This window comes from Vigna umbellata, chromosome 2 (genome assembly GCF_029865625.1).
Source record: "Vigna umbellata cultivar VRB3 chromosome 2, Vumbellata_1.0, whole genome shotgun sequence".
In the NCBI taxonomy this organism is placed as follows: Eukaryota; Viridiplantae; Streptophyta; class Magnoliopsida; order Fabales; family Fabaceae; genus Vigna; species Vigna umbellata.
This window is the reverse complement of record NC_142166.1, coordinates 37,288,769-37,307,933: the sequence shown is the minus strand read 5'-3', so window position 1 is coordinate 37,307,933 and position 19,165 is coordinate 37,288,769. Positions and strand designations below refer to the sequence as shown.

The window sequence follows — 19,165 nt, the reverse complement described above, 5'->3', positions numbered from 1 at the left end:
GTGACCCCTCTAGTCACCTTCCTCTTAGAGTTGACTTAACCTCTCTTTGATCCTTCAAACACCACACCACCACCATAACACCACCCTAGGATGTAAACCTTCTTCCTTCTTCCACCATTGTTTCCACATTTCACACCTCTTTGTCCATCATTCTGCAACATCTTCACCAAAAAGATCATCCTCCATAACATCTCTTCTAGCCTAGCTTGCCATCTAGTGACTTAGCCAAGCGGGAGCGTATACTTGGGGATAACATTGATGATTAGGTCGTGAATCTTTGGGTTTGCAAAGGGAATGAAGGGGTTTGTCACGGTTAGGGAGAGTCGAAGCTAGATTTTTTTTGTGCATGCTTGTTTCTTTATCAACTTGTTTGCGTCGATTCCAATTGATTGTTGCTCCTACATATCTTCATCCGAATGCTTGGGCGACCATTCAGGCTTTCAAAATAGAGTGTAAAGTGCTCGGCTTAACCCATACTCCTGCCTTTTTTTCACCACTTTTTCACTTGATTGAACTAGAAGGTGGGGTGGTTGCCTTTAATAAGTGAGTTTGACAAGTGGCTCTTCCAACTTTCCATCGCTTCGTATAAGAACTTCAACAATGTGTACTTAGGTGGCCATTAAGACCAAAGGTTGTAAGTACTTTTTTTATGAGAATGATCAGCCAAAGTTCCCCCTTTACTAGACAGGGAATCCCGAGTGAATGACCTTGTGGTGTGATACACTTATGATGCTTGAGGAGCAATCTGCTCTTAAAGTTTAGGGTACTCATGAAATGTCATAAATTTCGCAATATTTGAAAGGATGTTCTCAGTAAGCAATCCTTCCTCGTTCAATTATTTTATTGTCTGACTTTTATCTTGGTTAAATTCTTGTTTGAGTTACAAATATAATTACCCGCATAAATCTAAAAGAGGTGAACTTTTATAAGAAAATGTTGGATAAGCATGTAGCACCTGCCAACAGCTTTGGGGTAGCACCAACCTCCAAGGAGCCTACTTTTGCCTGTCCATCCAAGAACGGTTTACAATGGGGCGAAATATTTGTTGTGGTATCTTTGTGATTGAATTGAAGCTTGACAACAAAGTCTCCTTCAACCTTAGTCTCTGAGTGACCTGCTTAGCAAGCGAATCATCCCTAGTGGTGATCAGTCAGTGGTAACTTTTCTAGAGAAGGACTAGGTTAAGTCCGAAGTGGATTTGAATGTCGGCCTCAAAGCCAACTATAATTTGACCGCTCAACTAAAGGATGTGAATGTCGCTCATGCTAGATGCATAGGCAAGGAGAAAGACTTGTCCCATAAGCTGTCTGATTCAGTGAAAGAAGGAAAATACCTCACCAATGAGAATTGACGGCTGCATCAAAATGTTGATGTTATTTGCCTTGCCCATTGAAAAGTTCAAAAGCAAGTGGAGGATTGGGAGATGAAATAGAAGTTTTTTGCCAACAAGCTAGAAGAGACTAAGTGACAAGTGATACTACAACATGAGGTTGACTTCTAATATGCTCTTGACCAAGCAGATTATTTTTATGGCGTCCCTTTGGAGGAGAGTAAGTTTGATGTGCAAAAGGGCTTCCATAATAGGGATATAATGCACCTTCAGAACATACTTCGCAAAGATGATGATGATGTTGTTGAGGCCGACGCTGGAATTCTTCTTCCTTCCTATCACATTGAGGTCATTCAGGATGCTGCCATTTCTTTTGTTTAGTCGGTTAATCCTATAGTGATAGACTTTTTTTGGACATAGGTTGATCGTTGTAGGATCGACCTCTTTTATGCACAACTCTTGTGATTAAAGAGGAAATAGTTTGATGCTTGTTCATTCCTTCTTTTTAAGTTCATTAACTGGCTATTTGTGTGTAGGTTTAAACCCTCGGATGGTCCTCATATTTGTATGGGAATCTCAGTTGGGTCCTCATATTTGAAATTGTCTTTGGGTCATAATATTTGGAAAATTGAGTCAATTTTATCCTATCCGTTAAGTTGTCCCAAACGCCGTTAACTTGAGTTAAGCTGTATTTTTTTTATGGCGTGGCATTATGCATTAAATTGAATGAGTGATATGTTTTAGAATCATCAAATCCACGTGGCGAATGTGTTTCTTCTTCCCTCCAACCACTGATCACCTTTCACCTCTTCCATTCCTCTGCCCAAGCTGCTTCCTTCCCACTCTAACCCTCAAACCCTCACTCCCAAGACACGCACTTTTTCTCCTCTGCCGACGGAGCGCCTCATCTCCATCGCAACTTACACTCTCATGTTCTTCAACTTCCTCCAGTACGATCATTACCTCCAAGCGCAATACCCTAAGCTCATCGTCCTCTTCGATCCAATCGTCCTCTTCCTCGCATTCTACAAATTCATCTCTACGCTTCCTTCGTCGCCTTCTTCGCCCTCTACCTTGGCATCGTGCAAAACCCTACCTTCCCCCGCTACGTCAGGTTCAAGTTATGCAAGTCGTCACCCTCGACGTTCTCCTCGTTTTCCTCACCTCATTACGCGAATCTTCTCCCCTAGTCGCGACCCTCTCATGATTTGGTCCAGCAACGCAATTTTCGTCTTCAACATTCTCTGTTTCCTGTACGGCGTCGCTTCGTGTGTCTTGGGACACACGTCGTATTTTCCCTTTGTCGCCAACGCTGCTTCCAGGAAAATCTTATTTTATTTGGGCTTTTGCATTTTTTTTTCTGTTTTCTTCCTTGTATTCAATCTCCTATCGAATCTTTCTGCATTTTTGATTCATGTATAGAAAGGTACCCTCATCTCTATGGAAGTGACGGAAGGGTGTACTCTTGCTTGGCAGAACTTGGGGTAGGATTAACACATGAACCAGGTTTTCACCAGGTAAAAAAAATTTGAACTTTTGGTCAGCCTTATCAATGCATAGTGAATGATTATGATTTGATTTTAACTAGAAAGATCCATTGTTTTCTTTCTAGACATTGTTTCATCTTCCAAGGATGGCACCATAAGCAGTTACAAGAAGTCTTTTCAGAATTACTCAAACGATGTTGTGTCACCGAACAAAATGGAAGTGATCAAAGTTTTAGGAACATGGCTTGACATTGCTAACAGTCCTTACAAACTTTTTTGTTGTGTTCAGTTGCTTGCTCCAAGAAGGCATTGTTGTGATGTGTTGCCCTTTACTGCCAAGGACAAATCGGAAATCACAATTAGGGAATGCAAAGATCAGGAGTTGGTTTACGAATGAACATAAATGAGATTACAAGAGTAGATTAATTAGAAGCTTTTGCCCAACATTTTGTATCTCTAGTGTTAAAATACGATTGTGACCTGAAATTATCATCGGTTTGTGCAATAGTTGTAACTTGAAAACTTCGGTTGTATCTTTCATTTATCTACTCTCTTTTTTTTGCCTTCTCAGTCTTTTACAATGTTGTCTTTGGACAAACACTCATACAGGAGAAAAGGAGTTCGACAAACGCGCCCCAACGACAATGTTTTTAGTTTGAGAGGGAGAAAGGATGTGTGTCTAGGGAGTGAGGGTTTGAGGGTGGGAGTGGGAAGGAAGCAGCTTGGGCGGAGGAGCGGAAGAGGTGAAAGGTGATCAATGGTTGGAGGAAAGAAGAAGCATCGTCACCACGTGGATTTGATGATTCTAAAACACAACACCCATTCAATTTAATACACAATGCCATGCCATAAAAAAAATACAACTTAACTCAAGTTAACGGCGTTTGGGACAACTTAACGGGTAAGGAAAAATTGGCTCAATTTTACAAATATTATGACCCAATTGAGACAGTTTCAATTATGAGGATCCAACTGAGATTCCCATACAAATATGAGGACCATCTGAGGGTTTAAACCTTGTATTTACTTAATCCATTTGATTAATCAGTGTATGCTTTGTGGTGATGTTAACATTTAGTAAGGATTTGCTTTTGTGATGATTAAGCTTAACTAATTGATTTGCTTGATAGGAGTTCATATGTGAATGCTCTCTTATCAAAGTTCCATATGTTCAGTAAGGGTTCATTGGTGAAAGTTCCCTTAACATAGTTTTCTACGTTCAGTAAGGGTTTATTCTTAAATGTGCCCTTGGTCGAGTTATTTGCATTTGGTAGGAGTTCATAAGTGAACGCGCTATTAACTGAGTTCTATGTATTTAGTAGGGGTTCATACGAAAACTTTCCCTTAACCAAGTTCTATGCAGTCGGAAGGGGTTCACATGTGAACACACCCTTAACCGAGTTTTATACATTCGGTAGGGGTTCATAGGTGAACGCACCCTCAGTGGCTTGACCTTGTTTTTGTACCTTTGAACTACCATTTGCTTGCATGTTTATGCCCACATGATTGTCACTTCTCTTTGTTCGGTTAAGCTATCAAACTTATCTCGCAATTGATCAACATTGACATTTGTGTCTTGCATTTGTCTTCTGAGGAAGGGTTTGCCCACCTCCACTGGTATCAACGTATTTGAACCTTACGTGAGGTTTTTTCCTTAGTATCGCCCAACTTGCGCTTCGATTCGAAAACTAATATCTTGTTCATTGTTTCATCTTTGTTGTTTGTTTGTGGGTGTTCTATAGAGTTTGGTGATATGTTTTATTCATAAACCCTTGTAAATTTGTCTAGCTTCCAATCAATAAATCATCATCCATTATCAGTGATGATAACACTAAATATGTCAAACATGCATATCAAGATTTTTCAAACAAACGACTGCATTTACCGAGCGGTGATTGTGACCAAGACTTTTGGTTGAGAAATATCCACTTAATTTTTTTTTTTTTTCATTCCTTATACATTATTATATACAATACTCTTATAGTTATTTTCAGAATAAAAAATCCGCAAGTGAATTTCTTTTCATGCCTTTTAGCAACTCGACAAGTTATGAACTTGATAATCTAAAGTATTGCTCGCTTAATCTCGTGTGATTCACAATATCTTTTCAGTAAGAACAAAACTTATAAAAGAGAAAAATTCATAATTGGGGAAGAAGAATGTATTAACCAGTTATGAAAGAAAGAAAGAAAGAATGTTTGAAGAATGGAAAAGCCTCTTGAAGAAATTAAGACCTTTAATAAGCTTTCATCATCATACCAATTTACCTTACGAAGGTAAAAAGATTTTCCGAGGTAAAAAGGTTTTTAACGTGAGTAAAAACTGGTGTCAAGACTACTTCATAAAACTAAAAACTTTAATTTATAATAGTAGATCCATAAATTACTTCCTTGCTGCAATGAATCTAGGACCCGTTATACTTTTTCATGAGTAGTTTTAAACGAAGAAAAGAAAACGGCTTTTTCAGAAATTAAAATTAGTTTATGATAACTTATTTTGTAAAATCTATATAAGTTACTTTAAAAGAATGATTTCTAGTTTGTATATAAGTTACTTTTTCTTTATTATAACCTTGTTTTATTTTTTATTGTAAAAGTATTTATTAAAAAATACCGATTTGTCCTAATGATTGAAACGCTTTAAAAGCATGAGTTGGTCGAGACCCTTATTCCATCGCATAATAATTTACAAAATATCCGCATAAAGTTAATTGATTATTTAGAAAATTAATTGACATTAATAATTTATTTAGCCAGCTACAACTAATCATACATTTATTATAGTATTGGATGAAAAAAAAAACCGAAAACATGAGAAAGAAAGAGGAGAGAAAAACATGAGAATCAAAACTAATCCCTTGCTTCTTCTTTCTCTATAATAACGAGGCTTTATTTATTTATTTTTCTTCCACGTTTTATTATATGTTAAATCAATTCAATATAATCACTTTGTTAAATTGGTAATAATATCATTTGAAAGGTGATTGTGTGTCCGTTTAATAAAAAATTAGTTATTAATTTAGTCTTTTTATTATTTTTTTTAATTTAATTGAATCTTTACATTGTTTAAATAGAAATAATGTAGTTCCTTTTGTGAAATTAATGTGAAAATCGTTAGAAGATAATTATGTGAGTTTAGATATTATTTCTCATCTCTAACCTCATTTTCTTTGACGATAACGGTAAGAATATTATTTGTCTACTTCATGTCGAAGATCAATTTCTTTAAATCCAATATCACATATCTAAAAAATTTATTTTTGTTTAATGCATCATTATTAGAGATAGACACATGAATCCAGTTTTGATTTTTAGATCTGTTCTTAAAATCCATAAAGAACAACGCTGACAAAAAAAAAAGATATATTCATATAAAATAACGTAAAAACTCAATTGAATAAAAAGAATATATATGAATTATATTATTAATTAAACTTTTTATTTACCTAATATATGATCTCTTTAAAAAGGGAGTTGATTTAAGTAAGAGACCACATAAAATCAATTTAAAAAATAATTGAATTTGATTGACATGATTTCTTTTTCTATTGGTTTTCTCCCACCGTCTATTCAAATGTTTTCAAAGATCATGAGAAGAAAACATTGATTAGGTCTTACTAACAAGTAACATATTTGATAATAAAACACCGTTGTCTTTTCCTTTGTCAATTCTTTCCCATCTTTTTACTTTGTTAATGAAAAGTTTACATTTTTAACTATTAAGTTTAGGCAAATAATCTCTTAAATCTCACGTGAAAATAAAAGTTTGATGATCATCCAATAGATGATATTATATATGTCCTGATTACAACATGATTTGTCATACAGTGATGTGTGAACAAGTTCAACGTTATATACAGTATTTGTGTAGTTTATTTAAAAAGGAGTAAATGTAATTTCTTCGGTTAGATTTATATTTATGACATTGAAAAAGTGATGACGTAACATTCCAAATTTAATGTGTCACTTTAAAGTGACCAAGAAGCCACTTTAATCTATGCTACTTTTCTCAACAACCCACCCATTCTTTTTTTCTCTTCCACTTCATATGGTATCATCAAAGCACAGATCATGGTGCTCAAAATCACAAGCTCGCCATCTTTCTTTCTTTTGTTCTTCTTCATAGCATGTTCTTTGGGATGGTGATCAACGTTGAATAGAGTACAAGCATGATGTGGGGGCACTCATTGGAGCTGCAGCGTAGCATAGACATCATGCATTTGTACTCCAACACAAATAATGAAGCACCAGGAACACGTTCTTTTTTAATTTTACTCTAAAACACTCTACTTTAATTTAAAATATCCTTATTTTTATGAAGGTCTTAGTGTAAATCAAGCACAATTTTCAAAGTTTAATATAAAAAATGAGTAGATCAAATGTTTGATATCAACTATTATTGATACATCATACTTTTTATTTTTAATTAAATTCATAATAATTACATTTAAGTCTTACTAATTAAAACCATAAGTAGAATTGATTAGAAGTTCAGTGAAAATAGTTTTTTTGCTTTTAGCTATTTTGCTTGGTCGCTTAATCTTTCTTGGCACATGAAGCATAGAGGTTTGAGTTTTGTCAAGAAAGACTATGCCCGTTGTTTGTGGTATGATCCACCCTCTCTCAAATCTCAAAATATTGTAAGAAAAAAATGCTAACAAAAACTAATAAAAATCACGAACAAAGATTTTTCGATGTGTGTAAATTCACTATCTTTAAAGACTTATTTGTAGTGTACTGCACAAAACTTCCCAAGATATAACATAAATTTTTCCAAAATATTTGAAGATATCAAAACTAACAAAGAACTCTAAAAAGAATAAAGTAATAAATCTAGGATCTTATACGAAAGAAAAGAGGAAGGAAGAAATTAAGAGAATAAGAAAGTGTGTTTTGGAGAATGCACCACACTTTATTTATAGAATTTGTGAACTAGCCTAAAGCCCAAGATTTGTGAAAGAATCCTATATAAGTTGTTAGTCAAAACTGCTTTTAACAAAGAAAAGGAACTTTGGGAAGATCTCATGCCTTGTCTACGAAAAAGCCTTGCGATTTCACAGGGAATCAAATCCCTACACTTGTGGAGATGCTACGTTTTACTCGACAACGTTCACAAACCAACGACTTTTGCGATACACATAGGTTTTACAACAATCCCAACATATTGCAAAAGACGAGAAATAAAGATTGAAAGAAAGAATAATTTTTCTTGGATTTTATAAGATGTAATGTATTAAAGTTGGTATAACAAGCTATATGAACCAATCTTAGATTGAAAAACTTAACACACAATATAATTGGTATAGCAAGCTATATGAACCAATGACACTAAACGTGTGTTAAAGGTTTATCACAATACATCCCACAATTCTTATTGTTATCGTTGTGTTACGCTTACTAGACCATGCGCATGCTCAGTATTCATGAGTGTTCTAGAGATCATGCTAAGATTTCATGCAAGCGACCTCACTTATCACTTATATAGGTGATTTCATCAAGTGTATGCTGTAAATCATATGTCACCCTAAGGGATATGAAGATCATTAAAATATTTGTTTAAATTAAAATTCTTTCACCACAAATAATTTTATTTACAAAGTTTATCCTCTCAATAATGCAGTATCTAGCACTTTCACACACCATAGGACATATTTGATTTAAATCAATTTAGTGTTATCAGAACTAACAAGTGACTTTATTTTACCCATTTGAACCTTATTCATAGGATCTCCCATCACAAAGGTTGGGTTACCGTCACTGGTTTGTTTGCAAATGGCTTAAGTCTCATTCTCGTCGATGTTTATGAGATCATAATTCTTCCCAAGGGTTTTGTAAAAGGATATAATAGATTTTGTTCTAACTTCACATAATCAATGGAAATAGTTATACTCTTTAGTAGATATTTCACTAAATTGCGTCTCAATTGTATATGTTATTCCTATTGTAATTCTTGTTTTTAGTTATAGCTATTGTTGATTGGCAATCACAATGTATTGACACCAATGAGGTTGGCTTCATTCCTAGAGGAATGTTCGCTAAAAATTTTTTCAACCACTCAACCTTACTATCAGTCATCTCAAGAGCAACAAACTCAAATTCCATTATTGATCTCGCAATAATTGTTTGTCTGGCTGATCTTCATGTAATCGCACCACCCCAAGTGTGAATACATAACCACTAGTGAATTTTGTCTCATATGAATATGAGATTTAGTTAGCATCATTACCCTTCTGGTACATCAGGAAACCCACTATATTTAATGACATAATCCATTGAACCTCCTAAGTATCTCACAAGTCATGTAAGTGAATCCTAGTGTTCCTGATTTGGACATTGAATGTACCTACTTAGTTTACCTACTGCATAAGTAATATCAAGTCTAAAAAAGCTCCTTAATGTAGTAAGATCTCAATTATCTAAGCATATTAAGGCGGAGATATAGATTCTCCTATATTTTTCATTAATTTAGAGTTAGCATCATAAGGGGTACTCATTGGTTTAAAGTCATAATATCCAAACTTCTTAAGAAGTTTCTCAATGTATTGCTCTTGGGATAGAAATATACTATATCCCTTCCTTATGATTCTACCACTTAAAATTACATTGGCTTCACCCATGTCTTTCATTTCAAAATTCAATCCTAGAAACAATTTTGTTCTAGCAACAATCTCATTGCATGTACCAAAAATTAACATATCATCGACATACAAGCATATAATGACACAATCATCATTTTCATATTTATAGTAAACACATTTATCAGCATTATTAGGTGAAAAACCATCACATAGCAGTACATTATTAAGTTTTTCATATCATTCTTTTGGTGCTTGTTTCAACCCATACAAAGAGTTTAAAAGTTCGCACTTCATTCTCTTGACCAGGCACAACACACCCTTCATGTTGAGTCATATAAAATTTTCATGTCATCCATTTGGTGCATCACTAGCTTATGGATAGCTGTTAAGGCTAACAAAACTCGAATAAGGAAATCCTAATCATACGGGCAAAGATGTCAAAATAGTCTATGTTGGATTTTTCAGTAAAGCCTTTTTCTACAAATATTGCCTTATAGTTCTCTTTAAATCCATTAGGATGATAAATTTTCTTAAAGATCCACTTACAACTAATGGATCTTGCTCCTTTAGGAAAATATACTAAGGTCCAAGTACTATTTTTCGAAATTGATTCAATTTCAGTTTTAATGGCCTTATCCCATTGTTTTGTGTCAGGAGCACTAGTAGCTTCTACAAAGCTACTTAGGTGCAGCGAAATTGTTAGCGTAAACAACAAACCAAAGGGGTGGTGAATTGATTTCTTATCGCAAATCGCACCTTTAATAATTTTCTCTTATAATTCAATTTCCTTAACAATAAATTAAAAAAATTATAAAAAGTGTAAGGTAGAGAGAAAATTGCACAGAATTTTATATTGGTTTAGATCACAAGGATTGTACGTCTAGTTGTTAATCCAAATGAAGATTAACGTTCCACTATCACAAAACCAACAAATTATTACAATCACAAAGAAACAATAAGTTTAAGGTTTAGAACACTTCTCTTGTTACCACAAGAGATGAGACTCACTTCCCGTAAGCAGGGTTGGGCATAATTAATTGAATTGTACTAAACTATAGTTAACTATATTTTTAATAAACTAAAGAAAACTGAATTACTCACTATAACAACTAACTTTAGTGTTTAACAGTTCAGTTTTAAAAATCTGAACTTATACTAATTAACTAATAACTGAACTTACATCAGGAAGTCTTTTCTGTAATGCGAGTTTCTATACTGCGGGTTTTACTCAAGTGTCTGTATCGTAGGTTTTACTCAAGTTAATGTGTGTACAGTGATAATATATTACTACAATTTTTAACAAATCAGGTCAAATTAGCTATCACTATTTCAATTAATTTATGAAATTAGACCAAAAGTGACGCAGCTCTCCACTACAAAAGTTCTTCAGGTAATTCATAAATCAAAACTTTTAAATTAACACTATTGCACAATACTTTTTATAACACTCCCTTTACCATCTCAACTAACATTTATATTGCTCACGTGTAAGTTTTTTTTTACAAACTTTTATAAAACTTATATATATACAAATACAAAATTTTATTGGATAAATGATTATTTAATCAAAATTAAAATTTCACATCAATCATGTAAAAATTATCTACAAACTGATGTCAATTATGAAAACCAAAACTCAAAATTGAATATAAAACATTAGTGTCAAATCATCCATGTTTATCTGTATTTTATATGGTTTATTATTCATAAAGTTACTTGATTGAAGATTTTTGTTTTCAAGTACTAGAACAACTTGGACATTTTAGAACTTAAAACCCATTAATCTTTCTCTCTCTTCCCGTCTGTATCATTTGTAATGGAGTCATGCAGCTAAATCGAAGCAGAAATCAATTAAACAAGTGGTGAGAGAGGGGAATGGGGTCAGCAAAAAACAAAAGAACAAAATTTCAGTTAACTGCACAAACTGCACTGAAAATATTATAAGTTCAGTTTTTCTAACTTGAACTAGATAATAGTATAAATAGTTTTTGGTTAAAATGGATTAGTTTTTTTTAGTATAAAATAGTACAATTAACTATAATTTAGTACAGTTAAGTTATTTTTGCCCAGCCCTACCCGTAAGGCCACAAGGGATGAACACCTCCTTCGAATGATTCACGAAGGATTACCACCTCATTTAAATATTCACAAAGGATGAAAGACTTCACTCAACAACAACAACAACACTCAATTACAAACCTAGTAAAAATATTTGCTCTATGCCAACACCAAGTTCTTAAAGTCACATCACAAGGGTTACACAAACCCTAGAATACACTTATCCTAGCACACAAACAATCAGATAAGATTTTCGTATTTTTTCGGTTTTTAGAATGAAGAATCAACTCAATATATAAGAATCTCACTCAAGCACACATCTAAAAATATGTTGTTAGTTATTTAACGTGTGATAATTTATTATTCACTTATGATAATCGATTATGCATTTAATGAATGCACCAAGGCCAAAAACATGCCTAACAACTTCAACGTCTAGTTGTGATTGATTATCATGGGCTGATAATCGATTATTCCATAGAAAAAAATGAGATTTTAGTAAACTTGAAAACCTTTATGTGATAATCCATTATCTTAAGTGTTAATCGATTATTGCAAAGTTTTTCTGACTCCTAAACAAATTTTAAAGCAAAAAATACATGGAATCAAGGATGAATAACACCCTATACATAAAACTACTAAATTACAAAAGTTTTAACACAAACAAGTCTTCGTGAAGGTCTTCTTGCAACTTGACTTTAAGACATCATCAAAACTTCTAAACTTCAAGATTTTGCTATCACTTATCCCACTGCTTTGCGTCAGGAGCACTAGGAGGTTCTACAAAGCTACTTGGATCATTCTCAACAAGATAAGTATAGAAATCATTACTAAAGAAATTTTCCTTCCTCTGTCTTTTGTTTCTTCTTAAATCCTAAAAAGAAAGAGGAAGAAAAATTTCTTTGGTAATTATTTCTATACTTATCTAGTTGATAATGATTTAAGTAGCTTTATAGAAGCTATTAATGCTCTTGATACAAAATAGTGGGATAAGACCATTAGGACTAAAATTGAATCAATTTAGAAAAATAGTACTTGGACCTTGGTAGTTTTTCCAAAAGGAGAAAAACTCATTGATTGTAAGTGGGTCTTTAAGAAAATATATCACCCTAATGAATCTATAAAGAAGTATAAAGCAAGATTAGTAGTAAAAAGCTTTATTAAAAAACCTAACATAGATTATTTTGACGCCTTTTATGACTAGGATTTCCTAAATTTGAGTGTTGTTAGTCTTAACAACTATCATAAACTAGTAATAAATCAAATGGATGTTAAAACTGTTATTTTGGATGGTAATTTGGAGGAGGAAATTTATATAACTCAACTTGAAGGATGTGTTGTACCTGATCTAGAGAATAAAGTATGCAAACTTTTAAAATCTTTGTATAGTTGAAACAAGCACCAAAACAATGACATGAAAAAACTTGATAATGTGTTGCTTTGTGATGGTTTTTCACCTAATGATGTTGATAAATGTATGTACTCTAAATTTGAAAATGGTGAATGTGTCATTATATGCTTGTATGTGGATGACATGCTAATTTTCGATACACGTAACGAGATTGTCGCTAGAATTAAATTGTTTTTAGGATCGAATTTTGAAATGAAAAATATGGGTGAAACCAATATAATTTTAGGTGTTAGAATCATAAGGAAGAGAGATTGTATATTACTATTTCAAGAACAATACATGGAGAAATTTCTTAAGAAGTTTAGGTATTATGACTTCAAACTAGTGAATACCCCTTATGATGTTAACTCTAAATTAATGAAAAATATAGTAGAATTTATCTTTCATTCTCATTATGCTTAGATAATTGGGAGCTTATAGTTTTTGATTAGCTTTTCTAAACCTAATATTGTTTATGCAGTAGATAGATTGAGTAGGTATACTCAATGGCCAAATTAAGAATACTAGGATGCACTTACTAGGCTTATGTACTTAAGAGATTCAATGGATTATGTCATTGAATATAATGGATTTCCCATTGTACTAGAAGGGTATAATGGTGCTAAATGAATCTTTGATTCAGATGAGACAAAATTCACTAGTGGTTATGTATTCAATCTTGGAGGAGGTGCGATTACAAAGTGATCAGTCAGACAAACAATTATTGCAAGATCAATAATGGAATTTGAGTTTGTTGCTCTTGAGATGACTAGTAGTGAGACTGAGTGGTTGAAAAACTTCTTAACAAACATTTCACTAGGAATGAAACCAACTTCATCGATATAAATACACTATGATTGTCAATTGGCAATAGTTATAGCTAAAAACAAGACTTACAATTAAGAGAACAAACATATACAATTGAGACACAATTTGGTGAAGCAGTTGCTAAAGAGTGAAACTATTTCTATTGATTATGTGAAGTCATAACGGAATCTAGCAGATTCTCTAACAAAATAATTAGGAAGAAATATGATATTAAAAACATCAAAGGGAATGATACTTAAGCCACTTACAAACAAACAAGTGATTGTAACCCAACCTTTGTGATTGAAGATCCCATGAATACAGTTCATATTGATAAAAATAAGTCACTTGTTAGTCTTGATAGCACTAAATTGATTTTAAATTAAATATATTCATTCCTATGATTTCTGTGCGAAAGTGTTCGAGACTGTATTTTTAAAAGGTTAAACTTTGTAATTAAAATTCTATGTGATGAAAGAATTTTAGTTTAAACAAATGTTTTAATAATCTTTATATCCCTTTATGGATGATGTATGATTTGCATCATACATTTGATGGAATAAGTTATATGAATGTTAGTGGGACCACTTACATGAGATCTTGGTTTAGAATCTCTAGAACAATAGAAATATTGGGTATGTGCATGGTCTAATAAGCTTAACACAACGATAACAGCAATGGTTATGGTGTGTATTATGATTCATAAACCTCTAACACACATCAAGTGTCTTTGATTCATAATAACTTATTATACCAACTATAATATGTGTTAAACTTCTCGATTTAGAACTGGTTTATATAACTTGTTATATCAACTCTTATGTATTACATCTTATAAGACCCAGGAAAATTCTTCTTTTCTTTCAATTTTTATTTTGCAATATATCGGGATATAAAATAAGTATTGCAAAAATAAGTTTCTGAAAGCAACAAGTGAACGTTGCGCAATGAACAGTTCTTTCCCGTGGTCAAGCTCTTCATCTGTATGGCTCGGAATTTTCCCCTAACATCTTAGTTTGTTGACGCAGTTCTCACCAGCCACAAGACTCAGGATTCTCCCACACGTTTTCAGTTGCGGCAGTCACATGTACTCTCCAAACTCTATAAATAGAGTTTGTGCTTTCTCCATTTGGAACAAGGAAAAAAATCCCTGACGAGATCTCTCGCACTGAGCATACTTTCATATTTTCTTTTATTCTCTCTCACTCTCTTATCTATTATATCTTCCTTTATAATATATGGATGTCTTAATTAATTGTTAGTTTTGTTATCTTCAAATTTAGCCGTAGATATACACGTCTAAGAAAATATTTATTAGTGGATTTTATTTTATTATTGTCAGCATTTTTACAACTTAGACTCTCTAGAAGAATCTTTCTCCCGCTTAAGGGACCGACAGAGCGATCAGAAATTAGCTAAGAGTTCCCATGCTTGGATATTATTGAACAAATAAGAAAGGAAGAAAATACATGAATGTGTGAAGTACTACATGCAACAAGCCTTGGGCTTATTATCACGATATCATATGGCAATGAACGTATATATAGTAAAATAATTGAATCCAAAATCTTTGTCGATGGTATTAAATTCTACCAACTAGTAGATATCATTGCCAATTATGCAACACGCTCACCCTCTAACACTCTTGAAAATTATTGATCCAAATTTGATGAAATCCACCAAATTATGTCTACTCTCTTTTTATGTGATGATGGACTTCACTAAATTTCATCAATTTTATTAAACCTTCTACTTTTTTTTTTTCAAATTTCCTGAATCTCAAAACTTACTGTTCTATAAATAGGAACATTGTAAGGGAAGCTGCATCGGAAATTAGTTACTGTTTTCAAAAATTATATTCAACGTATACCTTGAGTAACACACTAGTAAAGGAAAGTGTTCAATAGTTGATATGCTTCTAATGAATGTAAAGATGGGTAGGCAGGGAGGAACTGGTACCCTTTTTTCGCTCCTTGTTTATTCTGATGTTGGATGTTATTGACTTTGTTTTGGCACCTGTCGTGCAAAAACTAATATTCTTAATAAAAGCTTTATCCTTACCCTTTCAAAAAAACAAAAAATTCGGAACATTGTAAATGGTCAAGAGAACTGAATGCATGAATGAGAAATATTGAAGCAGAATAACATATATTCTGTTATGTACGAACAGCTTACAATAATTGAAAAATTGAAGCAGAACTTAAAAATGACAACATCAATCGTGGAAAGGGACCATACAAAAAGCCAAACTTTGAAGCTGGCCAATTTGTGCTATTACCAAATATCAAATTTAATCATAAGAAGATCTATTACTTTATATCCAAGAGATTCAAGCCATAACCTGAGTAATAAACTTTGCCTGTCAGCAAAGTTCGACTCCCCAAAAAGAAATCTGTAACCATGCCATGATATCCATAGAGCAGAAATGAATACACAATACTATTAACAAGGAATAAACAGTTTATATACCAATTTCACTTCTGGCCATAACCTGAGGAAATTAAAGGTGGGGAAACAATGACAATTTTCAAATGGTTGAAGGTTCTCCTATACAAGATTACACCACAAAGCATGAAAGAGGCAACATGAAGAGCAGAATGAATGGATTGGGGTTACGGTGTAATGCTACCAGTTGTCCTTAACAATTTTTGACTTTTCAAGTATGAACTTTCCTTCCTTGTACCTCTGGGACGCTTCATAAGCTCTTTCATACTTCCAACCCAACACTTCACGGCAATCACCACAATAAACATCAGCAACAGTGTGGAGGCCAGTCAATAGATGCCTGTCTTCTTTTGGCCCCGTCACAACATTCATTGCATGGGAAAACAGAAAGGCTCGGCCATTTCTTCCCTGATTATAAAATTTAGGACGACAATTTAAGAAAAATGACCCCGGAAAGCTTTTGTACCAGATAAAATCATAAACCTTAAATTTATGTCTAAATACCGAGAACAACCAAATGAGAACATACAAAGATGCCTTTGGGAATATCTTCATCTAGGAAATATGTCAAATAATGAATGAACAAAACACAACATATTGGCAATCTTTGTGATGTTTGACTGTTATGTCAATAACAAACTCAGAGACAAAGATATGAAAGGTCGAAAATCTAAATCACCTACTTTCCACATCTTTAACACTGCCATTGTCTCCCCGCGGCCACATTTGAAATTATGTTTTCAAATTTCAACCAAAGTCATACTCAACCAAAACCCATTTATTGAAAATCACAGCAACAGCCACATCAAACTGACATCTATAACTACTGTCACTTGGTGTATGTACAGCTAATTGATTGTAAACACCATGTATTCTCAGTATTTATAAGGCCTGAATTCATTGTAGTCCTAATAGTATTAAGAAATATACATATTTGGCTATATAAGTGAGTCTAGTGAGACTGGTCTCATTGTTGATTGAACGACAGTTTTGTACTTAACCTCAATTACAAAACAAGAGGTCAAATTTCTTTCCTTTCTTGAAATCACCCCGGAATTTCCCCACTTTACCTTTGTAATAGTAATGACACCTAGAAACAATAATACTCAGCAAAGCCCTTACCCTTTTGAAGTAAATAGGTAGATGATGATTTCAATTGGCAACAAACCGATACATCTAAGAAGTCAACTGTAAAAAATAAATATAATTTTCACTTAAAATGTAAAAGAAAGTACCCCATACACATTTTTGGTCCCAAAATCACCCAGAAAAGTAAAACAGATATATATATATATATATATATATATATATATATATATATATATATATATATATATAGAGAGAGAGAGAGAGAGAGAGAGAGAGAGAGAGAGAGAGAGAGAGAGAAGGTTTACATGAAAAGCCTTGGAAATGATATCATCGTGGAGTGAGACCTGGTTTCTACAATTAGAGCAGCAATACAAGCGGGGTCCTATCAGTTCCGCCATGAATTGGTTAAAAAAAATCAGATTAAAGACCTCAGTGCTCCAAATGAACCAAACACCGGTGATCCAAGGGAGTAACAGAGCAAAGGTTTCGATTATAAATGAATGAGATGAAGAAAAGGGCGCAGAGGAACAAAAGTGATGAAATTTCTTTACCTACACCAAGCTCAATGATGACCCAAAAGTCTGCAACAATAAGATAAGAAGAAAATATGTCGTTAGTTAGCGTACAAGAGTAGGCTTGATCACAAAGGTTAATGAAGATTCCCAATTAGCCTCTTCAAAATAAAATAAAATAAATTGCATTACATATGGTAATCAGATAAAGACCCAATAAACCCCACCACTTGCACAGGATATAGTCTTAATCATCAATATTAACATTAATTAATAATAAACAAACCACTAGTTAAAAAATCAAATCAAATTACTGGAACAAATTCCTTTTACAAGATAAAATAAAACCCCAATTTTCATGTTTTTTTATAGAGTTATCATTTTTTTTAATTAGTTGGAAAGAGTTATCTTTTTATTTTCTTTGTTAGGGTTACGTTTTGAAGTTTTGTTCTGGCTTTGATCGGTGCCGATCACGAAAAATCCACAACCGCACTTAAATTTCGGTAATTTTCCCTAACTTCAACTAAGTTTTTCAAGTGCTCTGTTTTAAACTACTCTTTAAAACTTGGTGAACTGAGGCTGTTTTTACAAGTTTCAAAACCTTATTTTTCTTTGTTAAGGTTTATTTCTCTCCGCAGGAGGTGGGGAATATAAATAGTGAAGTTGGTTGTATTAAATGAGATATTTTTCATTTTTAATATTATTTTTTAAAATTATTATTATTACAGCAATAAAAAATAAAAATAGCTATAATTGATTATGAGTAGAAAAGCAAATGAAATTATCTAGCACTTTGTTCACATATACAAATCTTCACTCATTGGTGTATAAAATAATAATTGTGTCTCTTAATTTTCGAATAGATCTTTTCAAGTTCCTTAAATTTTCGAATAGATCTTTTCAAGTTCCTTAAATTTTCGAATAGATCTTTTCAAGTTCCTTAAAACAAATAAAATGCGTTTATAGATTGATGCCTAATGACTAGGTCACTACGAACCATTTATTATATAGATTAATTAAATGTTACACATCTTGTAGTACTTATGATTTAATATATTTATTGTCTAGCCAATTAAATGACGCATATATTTTAGTTTAAATAAGAGAGATTAAAAAAAATTGTATAATACATACCTAATTAACAGTGAAAATTGAAAATAATTCATTTTCAAAATTTTAGTTTAATTTAGTCTTTCAACATTAAAAATTTATTAATTTAGTTTTTTTAATTAAATTTTATTAGATTTATTTAGTGTTTCAAATACTTTTATGATAGTATTTGATTTGTTTATGTTTCACACATTTCTGTCTCAATACTAGTTAAAAAACGCATTTGAAACATAAATAAATTTCATAAAATTTAGTGAAAAGGAACTAAATCCATACAGTTCTAAATATAAAGAACTAAATTAGCCCAAAGTTCTGAAAAGAAATTAATTTCAATTTTTACTTAAATTTAAGGACTAAAAA

At 32.7% G+C, this 19,165-nt stretch overlaps 1 protein-coding gene and 1 pseudogene across 1 annotated transcript; one reads left to right on the top strand and one right to left on the bottom strand.

The window, feature by feature from the left end:
* Positions 1 to 2,096: 2,096 nt before the first annotated feature.
* On the top strand, positions 2,097 to 3,214 carry LOC148203919 (protein TIC 20-II, chloroplastic pseudogene; annotated as a pseudogene).
* Positions 3,215 to 15,884: 12,670 nt separating this feature from the next.
* On the bottom strand, positions 15,885 to 17,850 carry LOC124845657 (protein yippee-like At4g27745). Its single transcript, XM_088106684.1, has 2 exons — positions 17,489 to 17,850; positions 15,885 to 16,502 (listed from the first exon to the last, which is right to left on the bottom strand). The coding sequence occupies exons 1-2, from the start codon at positions 17,579 to 17,581 to the stop codon at positions 16,275 to 16,277; spliced, it is 321 nt and encodes a 106-aa protein (XP_087962810.1). The 5' UTR covers positions 17,582 to 17,850; the 3' UTR covers positions 15,885 to 16,274.
* Between the last annotated feature and the right edge of the window lie 1,315 nt (positions 17,851 to 19,165).